The sequence below is a fragment of the Hemicordylus capensis genome, chromosome 3, assembly GCF_027244095.1.
Source record: "Hemicordylus capensis ecotype Gifberg chromosome 3, rHemCap1.1.pri, whole genome shotgun sequence".
In the NCBI taxonomy this organism is placed as follows: Eukaryota; Metazoa; Chordata; class Lepidosauria; order Squamata; family Cordylidae; genus Hemicordylus; species Hemicordylus capensis.
Window position 1 is genome coordinate 140,117,151 of NC_069659.1, and position 25,375 is coordinate 140,142,525.

General features: G+C 42.2%; 1 protein-coding gene and 1 long non-coding RNA gene across 3 annotated transcripts in view; one reads left to right on the plus strand and one right to left on the minus strand.

Moving 5' to 3' along the window:
* Positions 1 to 960: 960 nt before the first annotated feature.
* TMEM255B (transmembrane protein 255B) overlaps positions 961 to 25,375 on the minus strand; it is a 73,131-nt gene continuing 48,716 nt past the window's right edge. The window contains exons 5-10 of one of the 2 annotated variants that reach the window (XM_053313166.1): positions 15,948 to 16,028; positions 10,509 to 10,594; positions 6,273 to 6,432; positions 5,648 to 5,690; positions 2,762 to 2,905; positions 961 to 2,047 (exon numbers count right to left, since the gene is read on the minus strand). In XM_053313166.1, the coding sequence (XP_053169141.1) occupies positions 2,013 to 2,047; positions 2,762 to 2,905; positions 5,648 to 5,690; positions 6,273 to 6,432; positions 10,509 to 10,594; positions 15,948 to 16,028 (549 nt within the window). In that variant the 3' untranslated portion in view covers positions 961 to 2,012. The remainder of the gene's footprint in view (positions 2,048 to 2,761; positions 2,906 to 5,647; positions 5,691 to 6,272; positions 6,433 to 10,508; positions 10,595 to 15,947; positions 16,029 to 25,375) is intronic. The other variant, XM_053313165.1, reaches the window with a different exon arrangement.
* Positions 1,519 to 22,317, plus strand: LOC128352509 (uncharacterized). The gene is made up of 3 exons (XR_008320455.1): positions 1,519 to 1,639; positions 16,019 to 16,123; positions 22,122 to 22,317. It is a non-coding gene; the product is annotated as an uncharacterized LOC128352509 (long non-coding RNA).

Here is a 25,375-nt window from a genome sequence, read left to right on the forward strand (position 1 = left end):
AGGGATGCTGGGAGTTGTAGTTCAGCAACATCTGGAGGGCTGCAGGTTGGGAAAGCCTGATTAAGTGTATATCTCACATCCAGAAGGAAGGAAGGGATAGCCGATCTCTAAAAGGAACAAACAGAACTGTGGCTGAAATGTGATGTTACACTCAGGCTTTTGCCTCTTCAGCACTAAGATCAGGACATTGGCACACATCTATTTTCTCCAAGAGCTGGTTCTGCTGATACACTCCTTTATCCTAATCATGCGGGGAAGAAGCATGTGTGCACATTAAGCCTAAGCAACTACCCAGCTCCAAATAGCCAAAGCCAAATAATGTGCCCAAACCTGCTGACACCATAGAGGCATGCATTCCCCACACACACCTCTGCACGGGAACTGGCTCTGTAACCAACTCTCTACTGCTGACCCAAACTTCTATGGGGAAATTTTTTGGAAAGGACTTAATTTCCCAACACTCTACACATAACTTCCAAGATGGCACTGGACTTCAACAGGGCTCAGGGCCCTTTTATAGGGCCCTCCCACGTGGAGCTGCACATTGAGAACACTTGCCTCTGTGCAGTGGCACCAGGGCTGTATGCATTATTTGGCTCCAGCTGTTTGTGCAATGATGTGGTGGTGCAGTGGGGAGTAAACGTGTTTGCTAGAACTGTGTAAACATCTTGCTCCAGAGGTGGTTCATCCATTTGTTCAAACAGCAGTGGAGGAGGGGGAGATGTATGTGCCTCTCACTTGTGATTAGGACTGGCCTGGGCAGCAGATGTGTCACCTGAATTCACACTCTATTGTGTGAGAACCAGCGCGCGATGCAACCATGGGCCTGGAGGCTCAGTCAGGCTCCAGGGGCTTTCCACCAGGCTCCATCCTTACACCTTCACATTATGCAACTCAGCCACAGCCAAAGGACCTTTTAGCCTACCACTTTACTGCACTACCAGTAAACACTGCATGATGTGTTGAATCTGTAGCATATGAAAAAGATAAGTTTATTATTGGTAGTATTTTAACTATTACAAAGCACAAATTATTCAGACAAGAGAATAGACTTAAATGTTTAAAATACTTTGATCCTTTAACACTGATTCTTTGGAAAAACAGTTCAGAATACTTTGTCTCTCTTTTGTGGCATGCATAGAGTGAAAATACAAATATATAACACACGGTATATTTTATTGTAAAACAACTGTCACATCTCTTGGAAGACATCCTCACCCAAAAAGAAATATTACATTAATACTAAGAAGAAAAGATAAATGTCTCTCTCATCTAAGATAGCTGCCTGGCTATCTGTGAGTGCAGTGCAAACTATCTGAGTTCTAAATTGAAGATAAAATTTTAGAAAACTCAACTGCCTATGGATATAAACATAAAGCCAAGTTCTGCACCCTGATCCAGCAAGCACGATCTGCTTACTAAATGGTTTCTGTCACTGGACAGGAGATATGTATGCCTCTGAACAGTTATTCTCTGTTGATTGAACTGGGCATACCTGTCCCTCTAGTAATATAGATGTGAACATACATCACTACCTTGACTCTCTGGATCAAGACCCTGCTTTTGAACATGACTGGAAGGAGGGGGATATTTTTATTGATGAGGTGTGTGTGCTCATGGAGTCATGGCAGCTGCAAAAGTAAGTTGAAGCTCACTACATTCACTTTTTGACTGACTGATTTCTAGAAAATATGCTTGCCTATGTTTTCAATCATTATCCGGTTTACAGTTGTTTGTTTTTAAAGTGGAATGATGCTATACTGCACAAAATCCCTAAAAGTCTGAGAGCTGGAGCAACACATTTTGTAGTTTTTGCCAATAATTATTGGCTTTGATTATTTGTTTTTAAACCTACTATCTGTTGATAATGGTCCCTAAACTATGGTACATATGGTGGAGGCTTTTCACCTGACAGGAAATATGTTGGTGTATATAATGGAGGGGCATTGGGAGGAAGGCCATAGTTGGAGCTGGACTGAGATGGTGGCTGGATGTCATCTGATAAAGAAATGTCAGTAGATGACGATGCTGGGAAATTGCTGGTAGGCTGTAGTGAGACAAAGAAATCACTTTGTTATTAATTGCCAACAGGAGTGTAAGATAATGTTAAATATGCGAACATAAAATGTGCAAAGATTATATTATGATTGCAACACTCAAAACATTAATGCATTTTCATTTGCACAATCACTCCCAGTTCATGTTCGTTCTCTCTCTCTCTCTCTCTCTCTCACACACACACACACACACACACACACACGCCAAGTAACAAACCTGGGACCTTCTGCATGCAAAGCAGATGTTCTGTCACTGAGCTATGGTCCGCATCCCCATATAAGACTATGTAAGTGTTTAAGAGTAATAAAGCATTTTAGCTTGCCCTTGGTATGCACATGCAGAAAAACAAAAACTCTTCCATCTCCTGCATATTTATTTCACACAGGGGACCCTTTCTGCCACTACTACTTGAAAGCTCTGTGCAATGGGCATTTTGATGGCCCTGAGCCTACAGCAGCTACCTGGACCCTTCATTTATCCATGCTATATGTATTTTCAGTCAGGACCAGAATTAAGACTTACGTAAGAAAGAGCTATGGACAGCATCTGAACCGGCCTTGGGCCCGAGATCAGAAGTGGTTATCCCCCCCCCACACACACACAACCCCAAACATACACACTCCTCCCTGTTGCACACTCAGCAGTGCCACCATGAGGCAGCTGATTCACAATTAGACAAAGCTATATTATTCCTATACTCCACCTGAAGTGGTAAATGATAGGATGGATAATGAGGAACAGCGGCTGTCGAAGGACAAAATCCAGCATATGTCAAAATCTGCTGAGCTGGATTGTACAGAATCTGTGGTGGAGGAGCAGAGCTGAAGGCAATTTGGGAGAGGGGTACCTGTGGAATACAAGAGATGACTTGGCTTATTTCCCAAGCCTAATTTTGATATTCTGTTCCTTAAATACTGCTATACATATTCTTGTTTTCCTGCATCCTCTATAATTTCAGATGCTTTGGCTTGTCCCTTATTTAACATGTTGTGCAGCAACTCCTTGTTCAAACATGAAAAAGGGGCATTGCATTCATGTACAGCATCCCAAGTAGGGGTGTGCCCGAAGTTGCTTCGGTGTCGGTGGGGGTAGTTCTTTAAGGGCAGGGGAGGATACACTAATCCCTCCTGCCACATTTCCCCTGCTGGTGCTCCGTTCTTTTCAAGCCCCTCAGGGTGGCAGCGTTCCTCCCTGCCACCCCATTGTCCTCATCGGCCGGAAGTGGCCGGAAGCAGCGATTGTGCGTGTGCCCATCTGCTGTGCACGTGCATGCACGTGCGATCGCTACTTCCGGCCACTTCCGGCCGATGAGGACAATGGGGCAGCAGGGAGGAACGCTGCCGGTGCCGAGGGGCTTGAAAAGAACAGAGCACCAGCTGGGGAAATGCGGCGGGAGGGGTGAGTGCACCCTCCCCCCACTCTTAAAGAACTACCCTCACCAGTGCCGAAACGGCCCCTGGAGCCGAAACATTTTGGAGGCCTTTATAATGGTCTCTGAAATGTTTCGGGCTCAAGCCTAATCCCAAGATCATGCCTGGGAGTCTCATGCTGGTGATGATGCATCTAGAAGCATCATCCTCTCCATGCTTTCCAAGTTCTGTCATTTGTCTGGAGGCAAACGCCATAAGGGTGAAGACATCGGTTTCATGATTGGAAGCCTGAGGCCTCTCAGCCTTCTGCTCATGGAAGCAACCACAATCAAACTTCTGGCATTTGACTCTTCAGGCAGGTACTGTAACCTTGGATTGCACAGGGATGGTGAGCTTTGGGGAGTGTCAGCACTGGGGCAGGACTTCCAGTTGTGCTTTCTGGATGCTATACACAAGTACAGCATGCCTTTCCCCCCATATCTGAACAGGGCTTTAGCCCAGTACTAAACCATGGTACTCAACTCAGTGATTGATGTAGCGAGGCAAAACAATCTATTCTGAAAGATAAACCATCTGAAGTCAGCAGTAAACTAATTGCCAATTGCTTGTCTAAAGCACATGGATTAATCATAATCTATCGTGCACTGCAATAGTTCTCCTGCTTTATCAATATTTTCTCATTTGCTTAATAAAGCAACACAAAATTTACAGATGTGCATCTTTTCTCCAAGAGAAAAGTAGTATTAATTCCCTTCCACTCTTGCTTTAGAAATTAAAAGTACATAAGCTGCTTACTGCTTTTGATCAGCTTTGCTAGAAGCTGAATGATCTTGCTCCAGAGCAAGTGAGCAACAGGACATTGGGGACAGGATAGGTCTTTACTGCATTTTGTATCTTTGGCTTTTGCTACAGGACATATAATAAACTCTATAAACCCATATTCAGCTCATTGCAATGCGTGGAAATTCAGGGATGTGTGTGTGTGTGAGAGAGAGAGAGAGAGAGAGAGAGAATCAGTTTCTCCTAAGAGGGTTTCAGCAACCTTCTAGCAAGAGGGAGAGACTGATCTGAAGATATGAATTGTGGGGACAGCAACTGGATTTGCATGTTGCCTTTTGTGGGTCTGGTCTCAACTCTCTGCAAAGAGCCAGACTTTATCCATAAAGTATCATTCAGGAAAAAGCATTTGAATGCTGTGCCAAGCATTGTTCATTCACATTGCCTTTCCTTTAAAGGTAAAGTGTGCTGTCAAGTTGATGCCAACTCCTGGTGTCCACAGAGTCCTGTGATTGTCTTTGGTAGAATACAGGAGGGGGTTTACCATTGCCACCTCCCGTGCAGTATGAGATGATGCCTTCCAGCATCTTCCTATATCACTGCTGCCCAATATAGGTGTTTCCCATAGTGTGGGAAACATACCAGTGGGGATTCGAACTGGCAACCTTCTGTTTGTTAGTCAAGCATTTCCCCGCTGCACTACTTTAAGGTGGTGCCTTTTCTTTACCTGCCTATAAAACCTTGGTTATGGTGGGCTCTTACACCTTATTTCCAATTCATGTGGCTCATGCCTGGAAATACAGGTTGTTGCCTGGAGAAATTAATCACTGCTTCAGCATTTAGTAGCAAATGACAGCAAACCTTAGTCAAGATTTCAATAATAGCCACACAATCCATAGCCTGTTGCTTGACAGCCTAGACTTCCAAATAAACGCTGTACCATTTTAAACATGCCCTTCAAAGTCAGTGCCAATTTCAAAAGACACTGCCCCTTTCAAGAGCTAAGATGCATGAAATTTCAGTGTCAGACTGATGAGGGAAGTTCTAGGGAAATGCTTTCAGATCCTTATCCAGCACATGGCTAAGTCACAAGAGAACATCTGCATCTTTTAGGAGTAAGACAGGAAGCAGCTGCCAATATTTTGAGGAATGGCAGAGTATACGCATTAAAGTTTAATGTATCAACCAGCTGCATTAAATATAGATATGCAACTTGATCATACTAAAAAAAGCACACTTTCCTCCATTAAAAATGGCTCCTAAAATAACAAACATTATAATTTAAAACTAGAAAACGAAAATATCCTACACATAGCCTCAATAAATTCTCCTGAAATCAATGGTATTTAAGGGCCTAACTGAACTGGTTTACAGTCAAGGGCAGCTATTTCTGGAGAAAATTAAAATTATGAAAGCATGCAGTTTGACTGCTTTATACTCATCTTTTCTTCCTGTGTCCACTTTCATAACAGCAAATCTGCTTCTCTGCATATTCCAGAAAACATATATATTGCATATTTACATATATCATAAATGTACACACAAGCAGTTTTCCTCTCTTGATGGTTCATCATGGCCATTGATGAGCAGGGAGAGGCAGAGCTTCTGTCTGCTTGATCATGGTAGGATGATATGTTCTGATCATCTCTAATCCAGGTGCCTGTGTGTGCATCAATGCGCTGAAGTACATGCATTGCCTACTCCTTGCCTTAATCTGATTGTTGTACCTGGGCACACACACTCTCCGTAGGATTGCTGGCAACATCAGTCACTTGATCAGGGGAGGGAAGAAGAGTGTACAGGACTGAATCCTGCCGCTCCAATAGGTTATTGGTCTATTATACCATCAACTGGTTGAAGCAGCAGCCATGCAACCCTGGCTGCTAGATGGGTTTTTTTTGTTAAGACTTGGAAACTTTGTGTGCAATTCCTAGAAATGTGTGTCTGGAACTTGGCTTCCAGATACACTGAACTATGTCAGTGCACCTAAGTTTTCTTAAGATAACTTGATAACTTGAACATGCCATGTTGAATTCATCACTATAAAATACCTCAAGCAAGACTTACCAAATCTTTAAATGCCCCAAGTATGGCTGCTGTGACTATGCCAAGAAACAAGCCAATTATATTTAAGACGGTGGAGGACCAAAGCAGCCGGTACAAGTGAACCACATCCTGACAGCTGTTTACGCCAAGGAACTCATAATAGCTGGTGGAGTGTTCTGAGCTAGCGGGAATGGAAAAAATGGCATCACATCATTAGCAATTTATGAAAAACAGAGCATCAGATTCCCAGCCTGCCGTGTTAAATTCCTTCTTTACAGTGATGGTAGAAAGAAATGCTGACTTTATATTTCAATCTGCTAAATGCAGCCATCTTCTCCCCTCTCCATCAAAATCCCAATACAGCTCTTGAGAAAACACATGGAATGGCCAATATTAAAATAATAGCAACTAGAAGGGGCTGTACAAAGTTTTGGCTTTGAAGCCGAATCATCTGCACACCATCCCTGGCCCCACAGGGAGGTGGTTCTCCCAGCACCAATCTCTGCACAGATCAATCCTGTCAAAGGGATTCAGAGCAACAGGAAGTAGGCATGCACAATTTGATTTGACCTTGAGTTGATTCAGATCAAATCAGTGATTCGGGGGTTCGACCCTGAATAAAATCACCCTCAAAATAAAGAGCCTGATTTGGGGTTGAGAAGAATCAACCCCAATTCTATTCAGATTGATTCAGGTGATTCAAGCGCTATTTTTCTGGGGAGAGCTGGTCTACCAAACGGGGTTGGCGGGTTGATCAGCTCTCTGCACTGGACTCCACTCCAGACTCTCAGCTCTCCACTCCAGACTCACAGCCCACTTTCGAGGACTGATCTGCCTGGAGAGATTATGGAGGAGGAGGAGTTTGCAGTGCTTACCTCCACACAGAGCAGTCTTATGCACAGCATCAGGGAGAGCTGTTAAAGAGATTCAGAGCTGTGGGAAGCCCCAGTGACACCTTGGAAGGCCATCAAGCTTCATGGGGAAAGTGCTGGGAAGGACGGCATTTCCCAACACTCTTCACACACCTTGCCATACATCTTCTAAGGCATCACTGGGGCTTCATGTTAGGGTGTGCATGAATCAGATTCTGCTATTCCATTTGAACATGAATCAAATAATAGAATCATCTACTTGATTCATCAAACTGCCAGCTTAGTAGACCACCTCCACCCAGAAAAACAGGCCTCAAATTGGCACCATTTTTCCAGGAAAAGCGGGTCTACCAATTTGGGTTGGCAGGTAGACTAGCCCTCTGCTCTGGACTGGACACGTCTGCCCGCCTTGGAGAACTAGTCTATCTGGACTTCAGCCTCCTTTGATTTAGAGCCTTGAACTACTCCTGAATACACTTCTCTGCCTAGGACTTGACATTGTGATACAAGCATCTCTCATCCTTCCCTCTTCTGATGAATCTGCAAGTCTTGTGTCAAATTCAGAGCTTGTGACATGACCACATCTTCACAGTCTTGAGGCAAGACTATTGTAGTGTATTATACTAGGGCTGACACTGTTCAGAAGATGGTGGCTTATGATAATTTTGGCTTGCCAGAAGTGTATTAAAGCAAGGCTTCAACATTTGGCCTGGCTAATTATTATTTTACAGTCGGAATTAAAGATAATCCTTTTGTTTATAAAGACCTTAATAGCATGGGTCCAATATACTAAGGGCATTTTCACATGTGAGGATTAAATCGATTTGTGCTTAAAACAGTCTAACATGTCCACAGTATCCACAAAATTCATATTGACTGAAATGTATACTTGGTTTCTTCTTCACAGTCATACGTGGCACAAATAGTGTTCAAGAAAGTCAACCCTGCTTCCCCACCCCCTCTCCTTATGTTTCAAGTGTGGAAATAATTTCAGAAGCTGTCTTCCCTCTTCTGTGTTTATCCATGATCTGTAGAGCTTCCTTTTGTATTGACTATTTGTGTATCAACCTGGGGACAAGCAAGGCATATGAGTTCTCAGAGACTGGACCAAGTCCAGAAAATCTGAAATACTGCACCATGGTTTGGGGAGCAGTCTAATTTTATTTTATTTTATTTTCGCTGATTTTACAATAGGAACACAGGAAACTGCCTTACACCGAGTCAGCGCATTGGTCCATCTAGCTCAATATTATCTACACTGATTGGCAGTGGCTGTCCAAGGTCACAGGCAGGAATCTTTTTCAGCCTTATCTGCTAATGCAAGAGATGGAACCTGGGACCTTCTGCCTGCAAAGCAGATGCTCTTGCCCTGCACTACAGCCCCAATGACCATTCCATCAACGGAATTGATTGTGTGTGTGATTAACATCTGTGTTCAACTGTTATTTAACAACATAGGTTAAACAAAAGTTTAAACATTAGGTTTAAAAAAGATCACTCACACACACACCCCTGAAGGCCCGCAGCAGCCCAAGTAGGCAGAGAAAGATCTGGAAAATTTCTGCATTTTAACTACACAGAGAAATCAAAGCCAAGACCTCAGTGGCAAGGCAATCAGTGTATCTGTGACAGGAGAATCTACTAGGCTACTTTAAAACTTTCTTTTTAAAAAGAACATGACACTTCTTGTTGCAGTGAAGGTGTGCTTTATTTAGTGAGTGAGTGAGTGAGTGAGTGAGTGCATTTTTATACCACCCTAACCCAAGGTCTCAGGGCGGTTCACAACAAATACAAACAAAACATTAAAATCAATTAAATATTAAAAACAGCTTAAAACAAATGAATAAATAATCCAAAATTTTAAAAGTCACAAAGTTAAAAAGCTAAAAGGCCTGGGTAAAAAGATAAGTCTTTAGACATTTTTTAAAAGCTGCTAGAGATGGGGAGACTCTTATTTCTATGGGAAGTGCGTTCCAAAGTCTCGGGGTAACAACAGAGAAGGCCCGTCCCTGGGTGGCCACCAGACGACATGAAGGTAGCCACAGACGAGCCTCCCCTGATGTACACAGTGGACGATGGGGATCATGCAGAAGAAGACGCTCTCTTAAGTACTGTGGGCCTAAGCTGTTTAGGGCTTTATAGGTTATAACCAGCACTTTGTATTTTGCCCGGAAACTTATTGGCAGCCAGTGCAACTCCTGTAATATAGGAGTAATATGGTCTCTTCGAGATGACCTGGAGACCAACCTGGCTGCCGAATTTTGTACTAATTGCAGTTTCCAGACTACGTACAAAGGCAGCTTCATATTTGTGTGTGCATGACAGGGCAAGGTTTAGGGTGAAATTATTTACATGAATAGCAAGCTGGAAGGGAATCCTAACAGGTTTCTTATTCAACTTTTTCACACTGAACTAGCAAACTTGGAGCAAAATAGGCCAGACTGGTGTATTATATTGGTGGATCATCCATTCTGAGCGGATTGGTATGGGACTGGGAAACCTTATTCTGGTTTCTTTTCGGAGTGTATGGAGAGCTTTATATATAGCTTGATGGCGGACAGTCTCTCCATATCTCCTCCATTATCCTCTCTGGAAACTCTAGATGCCTGCATAAGCATTGATTATTGAGTATTGATTAGCCTTTGGTGTCAGGAGGAAGACCCTGACTTCTATTTGAAACAAACAGCTGTTGCATGCTAATTTTCAATTGATGCAGAAGTCAATGGCTCTGAACCTCATCCTGCATTCTTAATGAAATCAGAGTTCCTGACAGCTCTTCAAAATTAAAGAGCTGCTTGAAAAACAGAGACAAACACTCCAGAATGCAATCAAGGCCAAGTCCCAAATCAGTTATGCCGATTCAGCGTAACAGAGGCCTTTTGTTCTGTGCTTCCAGGGTGCCTACTACCAGATTTTACATTGTGCTTCTGCAGATTATAGATAAACTTTACTGCTTGGATTCAAAAGCCTTGTCTTGGAGTTTGTTGCTCCCCAGAGGTACCCTAACATTAGCATTTGCCTGTGTTCAGACTGCCATAGATTTGTTGTTCATCCTTGCAAATTCAGCTGTGAGCAAAATACCCTCAAGTTAGCCCAAGGGCATAGATATACATGTGCATGAGCAAATGTAATAACAACATGTCTTTTAAAAATGCAAGATACAGGAGGATTCCTTCTCTTCCTGTTTCTCACAGAATAGTGATATTTGCTGGAAGTAGCAGTGAAGGGAAGCTATGTATGGCCCACCCCCTCACCCCCGGAGGTTCATTAGAATCAAATCCAGCCCACAATCCAATTGAGTTTGACTCCCCTGCGTTAGTAGCGAAAGAAGCCAATCTTGGACTAGCAAGAAGCTTCTCCATCGCTGTGGTCCATAGGTACTTACTTTTCACAGTTGTACAAATCACAGCAGTAGCATGTGTTACTTTTCACTTTCAGCTGACATTTGCTGTGTAAGGTGTAACATGTCACCTGGAGGAGAGGAAGGAAAAGGCAACCAGTTGTTATTTTGCCTACATGAGGTTCCGATTACCAGGTGTATGAGAATGTCATTATATGTCCCAGCCATTATATGTCCCAGCAGCATTTGGGGGGAATTTAGACTAACTGGAGAGAGAGTTCCTCTTGTTCAATCCTCCTGTTTCCTTCAATCTTTCTTCTTTAAGAAAATAAGGAAGTGTTACCCTAATGACTGATTTCTCTGAGCTTCCATGAAGCCAGTTTATTGGTAAGTGCCATGGCCAAATACCAGAATCATGCTTTGTCCTAAGCAATTTGGAAACAGATCCCCATGTGCAGGCAAAAGAAAGCTGAGCTTTGTGCAGACAGAAAAATGTGTGACCTTTAGTGAACTTTCCTTGTATCATTTCTATTTGAAGCCAATGGTAATGCCCTACTATTTCAGGTGCTGTCCCTATTTCCATGCTTTCCCACTCCCCCGCTTCCATAAGCATGTTATATATGTTCCAGTTGCCCACACCATCAGAGGTGAGTGAGATTATGAACAGAAAGAAAGCCTTTTTTATAGTCGGGAGCAAACAAAAAACATGTATACATAACAGCCTTAGGGCTGCTTCAGACAAGTTGTTTTGTCCTTGGGAATAGAACTGGAATGCAAAATATGCACACCATGCCTTATATGTGAACTAGCTACATATCTATTCAGAGGGCGGGGAGCTGCTATTTCCACTTAGAAACAATCACCCATGGGCCAATGACATGGGTAACATCATGTCTTGCTTGGATCTGGAGAGTCCTTTTGACCTTTCCCATAACTAACAGAAGCAAAATTAATTACGTAAGGTGAGCAAAGATACGCACATATGATGAATGTGCAGAACTTCTGTATCATAGAATTCATCTTGTTCTGGAGCTGAATTTATTATTTCTTGTTTACACAGTCAGACAGGTGTTATTGACTGGTTTGTTTTATCCAGACATCAAGTCCTTCCCAAGGACCTGGGATGCCAGAATTTTATTGTCAATGTTGTTGCTGTTGTTATAGGTATCGTCGCAGAATATAGGTTGTTCCCAGTAAAGCTGCTTTTTGTAATTGGCTGATGGTGATTTCTGTGGCCCCTATGGTGTTGAGGTGCTCTTCAAGGTCTTTTGGAACTGCACCCAGGGCGCCAATGACCACTGGGATTATTTTGGTCTTTTTCTGCCACAGCCTTTCAATTTCAATTGGTAGATCTTTGTATTTGGTGATTTTTTCTCTTTCTTTTTCTTCTATTCTGCTACCCCCTGGTATTGTTATGTCGATTATTTTGACTTGTTTTTCTTTCTTCTCAACTACATTTATATCTGGTGTATTGTGTGGCAGATGTTTGTCTGTTTGTAGTCGGAAGTCCCATAATATTTTTACATCTTCATTTTCTTCAACTTTTTCAATTTTATGGTCCCACCAATTTTTGGCTACAGGTAGCTTGTATTTTTTGCAGATGTTCCAGTGTATCATCCCTGCTACTTTATCATGCCTTTGTTTGTAGTCAGCCTGTGCGATCTTTTTACAACAGCTGATTAGGTGGTCCACGGTTTCATCTGCTTCTTTACAAAGGCGGCACTTGCTGTTTGTGGTGGATTTTTCCACTTTTGCTCTTATTGCATTTGTTCTTAGTGCCTGTTCTTGTGCAGCCAGTATTAAGCCCTCTGTTTCTTTCTTCAAGTTGCCATTCTTAAGCCATTGCCAGGTCTTGGTGATGTCTGATTTTCCACTTATATTGTGCAAATATTGACCATGCAGTGGCTTGTTTTTCCATTTCTCTGCTCGGTTCTTGACTGGTTCTTTCTTGTAGGCCTGCTTTGTTTCATTGGTGTTGAATAATTTCGCATTATTGACCATTTGAAGTGCATCTTCTTCACTGTCCTTGATATATTCTTCAAGGCCTCTTTTTTCCTCCTCTACTGTTTGATGGACTTGCAGCATTCCTCTTCCACCTGAGCTGCGAGGGAGGTATAGCCTATCGACATCACTGCAGGGGTGCAGAGCATGATTGATGGTCATGATTTTCCTGGTCTTACGATCTAGCGTCTCTAGCTCTGCCTGGGTCCAGTCTATTATTCCTGCAGTGTATCTGATAACAGGTATAGCCCAGGTGTTTATGACTTGTATGGTGTTCCCGCCATTGAGTTTGGACTTGAGGATTTTTCTAACTCTCCTGATGTATTCACTTCCAATCTTCAGTGTGTGCGATGTTATCAGCCTGGAGAATGCCCAAGTATTTGTAATGTTCTTTCTCTTCCAGGTTCTTGAGCTTGCTTCCATTGGGCAGTTCTATTCCTTCTGTTTTTCTTATTTTCCCTCTGTTCATTATTAATGAAGCACACTTGTCTAGTCCAAACTCCATTGCTATATTGCTACTGAATATACGGGCAGTGTTTAGCAGTGATTCGATTTCTGACTGGGACTTTCCATACAACTTCAGATCTTGCATGTACAGCAGATGGTTTATTTTACTTGATGTTTTAGATGTTTGGTATCCGAGGCCTGTTTTGTTTAGTATTTGTGAAAGTGGGGTCATGGCGATTACAAACAACAGAGGGGATAGTGAGTCCCCTTGGAAAATGCCTCTTCTAATGCTAACCTGTCCAAGTGTCTCACCATTGATTGTTAACTGTGTACTCCACATGCTCATTGCTTTTTTATAAATATCTGAATGTTTTTGCTGACACCAGTTGTTTCTAAACATTTTAGTATCCATGTGTGAGGCAATGAATCGAAGGCTTTCTTGTAGTCAATCCATGCAACACTTAGATTGGTTTTTCTTCTCTTGCAATTTTCTAAAACCATTTTGTCAATCAGCAGCTGGTCTTTTGTGCCTCTGGTGTTCGGGCAATTTCCTTTCTGTTCAACTGGAAGCTGTTTGTTAGTTAATAAGTGTTGCATCACTTCATCTGCTATTATTCCAGTTAATAATTTGAACATGGTTGGCAGGCAGGTTATCGGTCTATAATTACTTGGAACTGCACCTTTTGCTGGGTCTTTCATGATGAGATGAGTTTTCCCAGTTTTTAGCCATTGTTCAATATCACCTCCTTGCAAAATGTGATTGAACTGTTTTGATAGTTGTTTATGAAGGCTTGTTAGGTGTTTAAGCCAAAAGCCATGCTGTTCATCATCGCCTGGAGCAGTCCAATTTTTAATTTTCTTTGCTCTTTCACTTATTAATTCTGGTGTTATTATTAGATCTTGCATTTGTTGGTTAAATTTTTTGACCTCTTTCATCCAGCCTGCTTTTTTATTGCAATCTATTGGATTGTCCCATAATTTCCCCCAGAATTGTACTGTTTCTTCTTTATTTTGTGTTTCTATGTTTCTTGCAGTTTCTCCTTCTATGCTTTGGTAGAAACGTCTCTGATTCGACTGGAATTGGAGATTCTGCCTGTGTTGTGTAGTTCTGGCTTCATATCTGCTAATCTTCTTTGACACGGCTGTTATTTGCTGCTTTATTATTTCCAGGACTTCTCTCATTTTCCTTGAATCTAGGTGGTATTTTTGGATCAGATACTGTTTGGTCTTTTCATTCTTCAGCTTCTTGTCTTTCATATCTTTCAATTTACTAGCATCTGATCTAATCCTGGAGATTATTTTCTAATCTAATGTTCCATTTAGGTGATGTACTACTTTCTTTTTTTACAGGTCCATTGATCTTATATCCGAGCTCTTGTGTTGTTATTGTTGCTGCACTATACATTAGTTGGTTTGTTTCTTGCAAATTATTGGTTGATATTTCTGCAAGTGCAGCATCTACATCTTTTAATGCCTGAGCAAGCTGTTTTTTGGCAACTGTTTTTAGGGCTGGAAGTCGAACCCTGGTGGTTGTTTGGTTCATGTGCTCAGTTATTTTTTGCTTTAGTTCTTGTTGCTTTTCTGTTAAACGGCATTTGGGTTTTTGAGGTGAAGGCAAAGGGGCAGTTGCCTGGTTTTGATTTTGAAACAGTTCATCAACAGTGGTATCCTCTATTTCCAACACCTCCTCCACCTGCGCCTGAGCAACTGCTTCAGTTGGTGGCAATTCTTCTTCCATATCTTGAGCCTGTGTTGCTCTTTGCAGTTCTTCCAGCTCAACTCCTGTGAATACTTTATTTCTTATTATGAATCTTCTCTGGTCTGCTAGCCTTTGTTCTGTTATTTCTGTGTCTGGATGCTTCTCTTTCCAAATTTGGTACATTCTTTTTAAATAACCTCTTCTAGTTGGACTAGACTTGTAATAGCAGATCATTATTTCCTTGTTGGCATTTTTCATATTTTTTTTCGGTTAAGCTATGTTTCTTCCAGTAACTTTGCTGTCTTCAGCCCTGGTTGCTCAACTGAAGATCCTGAGTCCTGTTGCCCACTTGCCACCAGATGTCCAGGGACTATAGCACCTGGCGCAGTCCTTGTTGACCCGGGCAACGACCGATCCGGTATAGATTTATTAAAGTTACGTCTCACCATATTGTTGATGGGAGAGGCACTCTTTGTCTGGCTCCTCTGGTGAGACCTGCAGTATGGTTGGACCTCTGGCATAGCTCTCACCTTCCTCAGAGCACACAAGCCCCACAACCATGCCAAGGTAGTGCCTCACTGGAGGATGATGATGATGATGATGATGATGATGATGATGATGATGATTATTATTAATTCGATTGGTATACCGCTCTTCCAAAAATGGCTCAGGGCAGTTTACATAGACAAATAACAAACAAATAAGATGGAACCCTGTCCCCAAAGGGCTCACATTCTAAAATTTGGTTTACCTTCCTTTTGTTTGTTTTGCTGCATAGAGTATGCATCACCCTTTTGTTCAAGACAAATGCCCATCTATAGACTACATGTACTACACTCTGCATAAAACATACTGAAATAGGAAAAACAAAATGAGTCCTTAGCCTACAGCTGCAGGAAAGGTCCATTTGTACACGATTGTTCCTGCTGTTGGCTGCAGAACAAAAAGAGAATCTGAATACAAAATGCAGCAGACATTCTTGGACTATGTCAGATGATTACAATGGAGAGTTCTGGTTTTCAGGCCAGTGTAAACTGATTAACTCAACTTGGGTACATATTACACTATGCCCCTTGGTGAAAACGTCTTTAGAAAAAAGATACATCCAATGAATGCATTCCAAGGGAACATTAAGCAACAAGAATGGAATGGAAAGCTTTGAAGCCAAAGCAAACATGCTTCTTACAAACATGATAGCTAGGTGATTTTTAAAAAACAAATTATGGAAAATAAATCCTCAGTCACTGAGTGGCACAATTAGAGAACATGTATGCCTGCAGGGCATCTTGCAAGTAACTTCCCATAGCACAACTGCAAATGGCACTATACTCATTTACCTCCGTCTGGTAGGCATCGTATAAGAATCCGACTCCACTTGAATAATACTGGCACCTTTTTGTATATAAAGGCCTAGGCTCCTGCAAGAAGAAGAATGATAATTAGCAGGGGAAGTCTTTGGTACAGCAACAAGACAGCAGATCTACATCGTCCTCCATCAAGTTCTGTCCATTATGTAAGTGCAAAGTCCATTTGGATTACAGGTGGTCCTTGTTATTTGTGGGGTTTCATTCCTGCCAATTTCCATTAATAACAAAACTGCAAATAAAGAGATCTTAACCCTATGGGGATTGAGGGGTTGGTTCCTTGAGCTTAAAAAAATGCTAAAAAAGCAGGGATGGGCAGAAATAAGGGTATAAAAACATAATACCTTGTTCTCCAGGTCCCCAGGAATGCCCTCCCAAATCCTCTTATCTTTAGTTATTTTTTAAACATTAATACAAATTAAAACAATTTAATTTAATTAAATAATGAACACCTGCTAACTGGGCAAAGAGGCAACTTTTTAAAGTGGTAAAGATTGTGAGCCCTTCAGGGACAGGGATCTATCTTATCTATATATATAATTCTCCTGGGTGTGCCTTTAGAATGTGTGTTCCGGCAGCCCAGCTGATTGGCTGGGCTGCGGGGGTGCCTGATTGGTCCTGGCGCACCCAGGAGAATTGGCTGGCTGGGCGGCTGCAGAGGCAAGGCGGCGGGCCAGGCTGTGGCGGAGGCAAGGCGGCCTGCGGCGGGCCAGGCCACAGCGGAGGCAAGGCAGCAGGCCAGGCCACAGCGGCAGGCCCCAGCCCAGCCACAGATGTGAGGCGGCGGGGGCGGCCTGGCCCGGTCCAGCAGCACGGAGTTGGTGGCGGCGGGACTTGGCTTGGCCCGGCTGCGGCAGCGGGACTCGGCTCGGCCGCAGCCGCAGGACTCGGCCCGGCCGTGCAGATGTTCTGTGCCCGGGCCCACTAGTTTATTTATTATTTCTCTATGTAAACCACTTTGGAAACTTTTGTTGAAAAGCAGTATATAAATATTTGTTGGTTTTGTTAATAAAAATTAAACAAAAAAGAGCCACAAAATGGCTCCGTGCTTCAAAATGGCAGCTTAAAATGACATCAGATGTCATTTAAGAGCCCCTGGTGGCGCAGTGGTAAAACTGCCGCCCTGTAACCAGAAGGTTACAAGTTCGATCCTGACCAGGGGCTCAAGGTTGACTCAGCCTTCCATCCTTCCGAGGTCGGTAAAATGAGTACCCAGAATGTTGGGGGCAATATGCTAAATCATTGTAAACCGCTTAGAGAGCTCTGGCTATAGAGCGGTATATAAATGTAAGTGCTATTGCTATTGCTATTGCTATTTCCAGTCACTTAGGAACCATGGATAGGCAATAATTGCCTATATTTCATGCCACGGATAAAGAAAATGACCCATCCGTGGATACATGGAACTGCGATCTGCTAAACTGCAGATAACAAGGGTTTCTTGTACAGGATAATTCTGTCATATGTTTCCTTCCTGGCACTTGGGCTTGGAAGCAAGTTGGAATTAGTTATATCATGTTGGAAGAAGGATATATGCATTCTGGAAACACTCATCACACATATACATCTACAGAACACAGTAAACTGGAGTAGTCCCTAGTTTTAAGTCAGCTGGGTCTGAGCACAACCCTATTGTAGAATGGGGGCTACTATTTCTAAACTGCAAACACCAATAGTTTTATTTAGTGATGGTTTCCTTGTTTGTTGATGGAAGTCAGTAAGAAGTCCAGAAGAGGGAACTGGTGGTTTCTGTGTTGCAGGCACTGCCATCTGGCGTGTCAGTCACCCCCGCCCAAGTCCTGTTAGCATAGTAACTGGCCAGCCTGACTTGTTACCAACTCCAACCTGAGGTTTGTAGCCAAGGATTGATGTTGGCTCGACAAAGTCAGTAACGTGTCAGGTTGGCTGATTGCCAACTGGAATGCCATATGGAAGTGCAAGCCTCACTCCAATTCCCTCTCCTGGACTTCTTACCAACCTTCAGTGGGTTGTGTAAATGAACCCAGTATTTCCAAAGTGCTTTGGGCTTGAAACATGGTGTAACTGCAAGCGTACTGGTATTCCTTGTTTTCACAGTGGTAGTCCTTCCACAGAACGTGGACATAAACCAAAGCACTTAAATAATTATTGCTAAAAATGCTCTAGGAAAAACCGGATTTGGACATTTGTATATGTATATCTATATCTATATGCGCAGGCACATAACTTTAAGTATGGATAATGGCAGGCACATTACTCAAGTATGAGATTGCAATATCTCCCAAGGGTTGCTGCCCGCTTGACGAGGTCATCTGAGGGGGCTCTGCTCTGGGTGCTGACAATGAGGGAAGCTTGGTTGTCGTGCACACGGGACAGGGCCTTCTCTGTTGCTGCCCCCAAACTCTGGAATGCTCTCCCGGTGGCTATTCGCTCCGTGGTCTCCATCACAGCTTTTAGAAAGAGTGTAAAATCTTGGCTTTTTGCCCAGGCTTTTATTTGATTCTCTGCTGCTGCTCTTTGTACTTTGTATTGCTTTTATGCTTTTGTTTTAAATTTTTAATCAGATTTGTTTAATAGTTTTCACTTAATATTTTAATTGTGTCTTTTTTACAATCTTGTTTTTAAATTTTGCTGTAAACCACCTTGGAATTGTTTTAATGAAAGGCAGTATATAAATGTAACAAATGAATGAATGAATGAATAAATGAATGAATGAATAAAATATCCAATCTAGATGTCACCAATGCAGGAGTGACTGAGGTCAGATCCAAAGCACCATGGTTATGTCAATAAATTGGGGTGGGTCCCCAACACTGGTATATTTTGGGGCTCCAGCAGCACAGGGGCATTCTTAACTGGAATCCTACCTTAATCCAACTGGTGTTTGTTGAAGACAGGCCAGCACTGTTAGCCACTACATTATTCTAGTGAAGGAGACTGAGGTGGCCCTCTGGTTCTCCTTCATTCAGTGCCCAATCTGCAGCAACTCCACAGAAATAGCCAATATGGGTGCTGCATGGACATTACAACCATGCAACATCAGCTCTAAATGAAGCAAAGATGCCAACTAGTTGTTGTTTTTAAGTGAAAAATCAAACTGAAACTTTTAAATAATAGTTTCAGTGTTAAAAAGAGAATGTGTGTGCCCTCTAGAGGAAGACAGATGTATCCTCTGTAGAATTAATAGGTTTAAATGTGTAGACCAGCAAGCATAAACTATGGCTGGGTGAAAGTTACATTACCTTTCCAAAGCAAGAGCATAGATTCTACCAGACTCCAGTTTGATTGCTCCAAATCCAATATGAGAACCTCCTGTTTGTTGCTTCTTCTTTTTTAAAAACTCACTCTAATATCACTGCTTTCATGCCTCAGTAATAATGCAGGGAGCTAACATTTACCTTTGAGGGGTTCTGTTTGGTTGGTTGTTAAATTCTGCTTATTCATTTCTGTAGATCTTGCTTAAATGTATCTTGCACCAGTACAGGCTCTTCAAGAGTTAGAGCATCTAAATTAAGTAAGTTAAAAAGAGAAAGCTGGGGTGATCGTTACCTGGTGGCGCATGGCAGTAATGAAGCACGGGGGGCGGGGCGGGGGGAAGCATCCTCAGACTGCTGCCTCCCCGAGCACTTCCATGGGCCAACAGACAGATGCTTGCCCTCCGCACTCTCTCCCCCACCCCCAGCCACTAGCAGCAAGATTACCATGTTTCCTCTGCTGATCTCAGACAATGCTTCATTCAAGGGCTGCGCTAGATAGGTGTTCCTTTCTCTGCCTGGCGCCCAAACAATGCTTGAATGAAGCACCGACTAGAAATAGCAGAAGGACAGTGCACTCCATCTTGCTGATAGTTGCCACCACCCCCTCCAAAGCACATGGAAAATAATAAAGGGGAGCGGGCCACTGGCAAGTGTTTGTCTTGTAGCTGCCAGTGAGCTTCCTACACCCCTGGCTGATTCTATTGTACAGACAACTGACTATCAAGCTTGGCACCAGCCTATGGTTCAACATAATTTATGCCAGCTTTTCCAAAAACATAAAAGTTTGTGATTCCCCCCGCCCAAAAAAAAGCAATAAAAAGACTGAGGAATATGATCTTACACTAAATCTGAACTTCCGAGACAATCTCACAAAGGTTAATTGTATTTCAGGCTGCAAATTGTATTTTGATTGCAATTTGAGGCTGTGTCAATATTACTCAAATGCACAACTCATCCCTCCTTCATATTTATTTCTATATTTATTTTCTCTTGCCTCCTACTGTTCAAGCAATAAGCAGTAGATACCATTCTATAATTAACCTTCTGAACATATATCCAAATGAAAATTATATTCTTTCAGTAGTATGCAGATAAAATACTAAAGCCAATAACATGAACCTCTAATCTAGACAGATCACTGTGTATTGTTGCAAGATCAGAGTTGGATGTAGAGGTAGATTATCAGAGTTCTTTATGAGAATTATTAATCCTTCTGTGTTCTAAGTATCCTTTCTTGAACTACAGCATCTATTCTGTACATCTGCTACAAATGGTCTCAGGGCGCTGTGTTAAAGAAGGAAACATCTTCACATTTATAACAGCTCTACAAATTTTATTACTGTGAACTTTACTGTACAGTGCTTGTGGAATAATTTCTGCCAGGTCAACTTAGCCTGAGTTATGATGACATGGAACATATGTTCCTAGCTTGAAAAAACATGATATAATTTTCAGCTTAGTTTTCCAGACCAACAATGGTGTGTAGCAAATACTGATATCTTCTAATATCACTCAGCTTGGATGTCCTCTGTGTACATCATAGCTAGTTTCCAATTTAGCTTGATGTTTAATAGAACTATGTCAATCATTTAAAAAAAGAGAATGAGTTGTTTTTCCCTTTAAAGCAAATAACTGGGAAGATTAAAAAACTACATACCTCATAATGCACATGTGTCACTCATAATGTTCGACAGTTATTCAGCATTACACTAAAAATCTATGTATCTCAGAAAACAAGCTGACTTAAACAAGGCATAAAACCAAAAAAGACTCTTAACCAAGGATGATTTCATGCAACATGTGGCAAGTCTGGTTGCTGCAAACCACTGATTCTGGCAAGCGTCAGGGCTAGCCTGTCTATATAGGTGACCCAGGGCGTTGCCCAGAGCACCAAATTTTAAGGGACACGGGCAGCAGCAGCACACTACCACCCTAGCTGCCCTATAACAGCTCACAATATTTTAATCATCATGAGACACACAGGAGGAGGAGGGGGAGGAGGAGCAGGAGGAGAACTTTCTCCTCTGTTGTCAAATTCTGCTATGTCCTGCTCCATGACAATATTACATTGCGAGTTGTCACGGAGCAGGACAGGGTAGAAGTTGGCAACAAAGGAGAAAGTTCTTCTTCATTTTCGTCATCTTCGTCCCCTTGCAACAGTGAATGCTGTGCTTGGGCAGGAGCCTGCTAAGCAGGTGAGTAGAGTGAGCAGCTGACTTGGAGCAGGAAGTGTGTGTGCACTCCCCAGTTAAGAAGGGTGTAGCCCTGCATGTGCCAGTGGCTCACCAGGCACACACAGGGCTCCACTCTTCTAGGCTCGGTGGGAGGCGGTGGGGGTGGGGAGGAGAGGCAAAGTCATATTTTGCCTGGCATGCTAAAAATCCTAGGGCTGGCCTAGGTGAGTGCACACTCCTGGCATAAGCCACTAGTTCCGGTCCTGGCATGTTAAGATCAGGATATAAATGTAAATAAATAAATAATAAAATAAACTTGTCAATGTCCAGTTCCCCAACCACATTTTCCTTGGCCACCCGACATCTGCCACCCACTTCAAATCTTGGTTACAGATGTGAGCTGGAGGGAAGTACAGTGGAGAAACTGGACATTGGCAGGTTTGCATGACTCACCAGAATTAGAACTTTAGGCTTGAACTAGGAGCATGTGCTTGCTGGGAACAGGCAATTCGCTGCAAGTCTGGTTTTCATCTGAAGCCGCCCTAAGATTCCTAATGAAAGGTTTAAATCTTCATGCCTCCTTGTACACTTACTCCTCCAATACTGTGAGCCCCTTCATCTTTCAGTCATAAAGTACAAACTGCACCTGATTATGCAAAGTGTTGTACACAATACTGTACAATTTGGAATAAGCTTTCAGCTGAAATAAGAGCATCTCCTTCTCTGTTTGTTTTCAGGAAGAACCTCAAGACCCTCTTGTTCTCTCAGGCTTTTAATTAGAATTAATTTGAATAATTTTAAAAAGTTGTTTTAAGAATGTTATTCTATTGTTTTTATTGTCATGTATTTTAATTTGTGACTTCTAAATATTTTAAATTTTGTACACTGCCTAGAGACATACATATCAGGCGGTATAAAAATATGATAAATAAATAATAAATAAAATAAATAATTTTGTCGTCCTCTTAGTGATTGCCTATTACTAATTGAAATGGTCCTTCTGGCAATGTTAGAGACTGTTTCCACTGAAATTGATGAGAGCCATCTCATACCCACACCATAATATGTTTGACCTGCTTCTGAGGATGCTATAAATAGTGTAAAATGGAAAGTCAGCACTTTAGATAGCTAGCATCACATTTTCAAAATAAAGGTATACAGGGTGATAGTACAAACATGTTTAAGAGTGTTCAGAAGCAGTATTCAGGTAGTTTCTATTACATTTGCTTTAAAATATCATCACCGACAAGTTTTATATTAAAAAGATTTTTTTTAAGCCACATAGCTTTAAATAAACATAAAACCTATAATGTGGAAGTGAACAAAAATTACTTTTTCATTTCAAATGATTAATTCTAATTTCATATTTTTTTAATTTACCAGACCAGGCAATTAATTGATTGATTGATTAATTGATTAGTAATACACTTATATCCTGCTCTTCCTCCAAGAACTCAGAGCAGTGCAACAACCCTGTGAGGTAACTTAGGGGAGGCATTGCATATTACATCTCCTCTTATCAGTACCTTACAATTTATCAAGATTATTACTTCTGTTTTTCCAGAGACATAATACAAACTATATTTTTTCTAATGCAACTGGTTTTTCCTAAAATACATTTAAGTTCAGAAAGAGAAAACATGCATGGGCAAGAAAAGTGCCAGCTTGATGATCTGAAGAGATCAGACTGAAATCACATGACACTAACATTAGCATGTAACATATGCCATAATTTGAACTGCATCTCCCTTTTATATGAAGCTGGAAGCTAGCTACCATAGGAGTTGTAGAATGGCAAAAAAGTTATTTTTGGAAATTCCTTACAATTCTAAAACAAATCCACCAGATGGCACCCTTGAATCCACAAATTCCTAAAAAGCATTAATAGAGAAAGAGGTTGGACTAGTTAAGAGCCCACTGAACACACATCCCATTCAAGTATTTGCTGAGCCCTTAAGAATTAACTTGTACTGTTTACCATTCAACAGGAAAGAAAGATCTAGAGTTTTTTAAAAGGAAAATTCAGAACTGCACAAAGATATGCAGGTATAATTCAGGCACATGGTCATATGTGCCAGTACAATACACACCTGTGCATTTTCCTTGTCTCCACACACATACTTTGCTGCCTAGAGTCACATTACATGACATTTAGAAGCCTACACGGAGTGGCAGAAAATTATCAGAACTCGGAATTTGACAGTACAATTGCAGGAGAGGTTATTGATGGACTCTCTGGGGCGTAGCAGCGGAATCTGCAGGAAGTATCTTTTGCAGGGAAGGAAAAACAGGCTTGACTGATCACGGTCTGGGTTCTGCAGGAGCCTGGATTACACGCTTTACTTTTCTCACTGTTAGAAGTCACTTTATATACATCATCTAGCACAATACATCTTTTGCAAGACTTGGATTTTTGAACTACACAAACAGGAGAGCCAGAAGGCTGATGGCAGACTTGGGACCCACCCCCCACTGTCACCACCAGTGCCAGGCATCGTGCCTGACATCCTTCTCCACTGGGCGCACTACCCTGTGCTGGCCACGCCCTTTCCAGCTGCATCAGCACGCCAACATAGCAGGCATTGGGCACTGACATGGGGCCTAGCCAGCCAGTCAGCCAATGCTTCCTTTGCTGGCCCAGCTGGGTGTTTTCTTTCCTCTCCCTTATTCACAAGGGAGGGAAAGAAGCACTGCCCAGCATGGGCCCTGAAAACATTCACAGTGACAACAAGAGACAGCAGTGGGGCACTGATCGGGCAGTGATGGAGGAGCAGCAGCAGCATTGCGGGGAGCAAGTTAAATTCAATGTGCAAAGACAGAAAGCTCACATAGATGAGGTGCCTTCAGAAGTGTATGTATAAAACAGGGTGAGTTAACACATGATGGTGGTGAGCAAGTAAGAGAAAAGGTCTGGCTCCTGACAAAGGCATGTTCCTAGTACTGCCACCTCTACTGTGTCGTCCAAACTTGCCAATGTCAGATGGAGAATCTAGGGTCCCCTCCACTTCCTGACATTCGCTCAACAATCCATAGCCAACATTTGAAATTGGGTGGAGAATGTTGGGTAGTGAAGGGGGCCTGGCATTCCCCACCTGACATGGATGTGTTACTTGTTGCCGTTTTGTGTGAACCCGCCCAGAGGAAGGGTTGCCCATCATTTCTCAGTAGTAGCCCCCCACCTTCGGAATGCCCACCCAGAGGTGCTATGTCAATTTCCCTTTTAGATTATTTTCAAAATAATGTTAAAACCCTCCTCCTTGAAGAAGCTTTTTTTTTAAAAAAGTGGTTGTAATTGAGTTTTCAGTTTTAATCTGTTTTAGTCCTGACTGCTATTTTATCCTTTCTCCTATTCTACCTGCTGTTCTTGTTTTATGTTTTGCTTCATCAGTATTTATTGCTGCTTTTATTGTGTTTTATCTGTCTTATGGTAAGCTACCCAAAGCAGCAGTGTGCTAAAGGGGCATGATAGAAACATTTAAAAACAAACAAAATAAATGTTCTGCCATGCAACCAGCCATCCACCTTGGAGGTCATTTGCAAGCACAACAGGAGTATCCTTCAAAGATATGTGCTGGAAGCCTTACTTCAGATTAGAAGCAGTTGTCTCCTTGTATCCCCACTTCCTGGGGATACATTCTTTTGTATGCCCTGTACAAAACATGTTGTGAATAAAACATTAAGCCAATTTCCCATCTGGCCCAGTCTTTCCCCTCACTTTCCTTTCTGGTCTGTTCTGCAGTCACAGATGCCCGTGCAAATGTGTCCCAGTATTAAGTTTACAAGGGAACAACTGCGCACCACCACAAGGTAGTGGTTAATTTCTAAAATGACAGATAAAGTCTGCCTGGATATTGTCCCCTTAGCCCTGAAAGCCCCTTACCTATAATCTCAGTGCCAGACACAGCTCAAATAGCAAGTGCCTCTCACTCTGTAATGGTAGCTGCTGCCTTGGTTTACCCTCTCCCGTTTCTTTCAGAAGCTCACATTACCT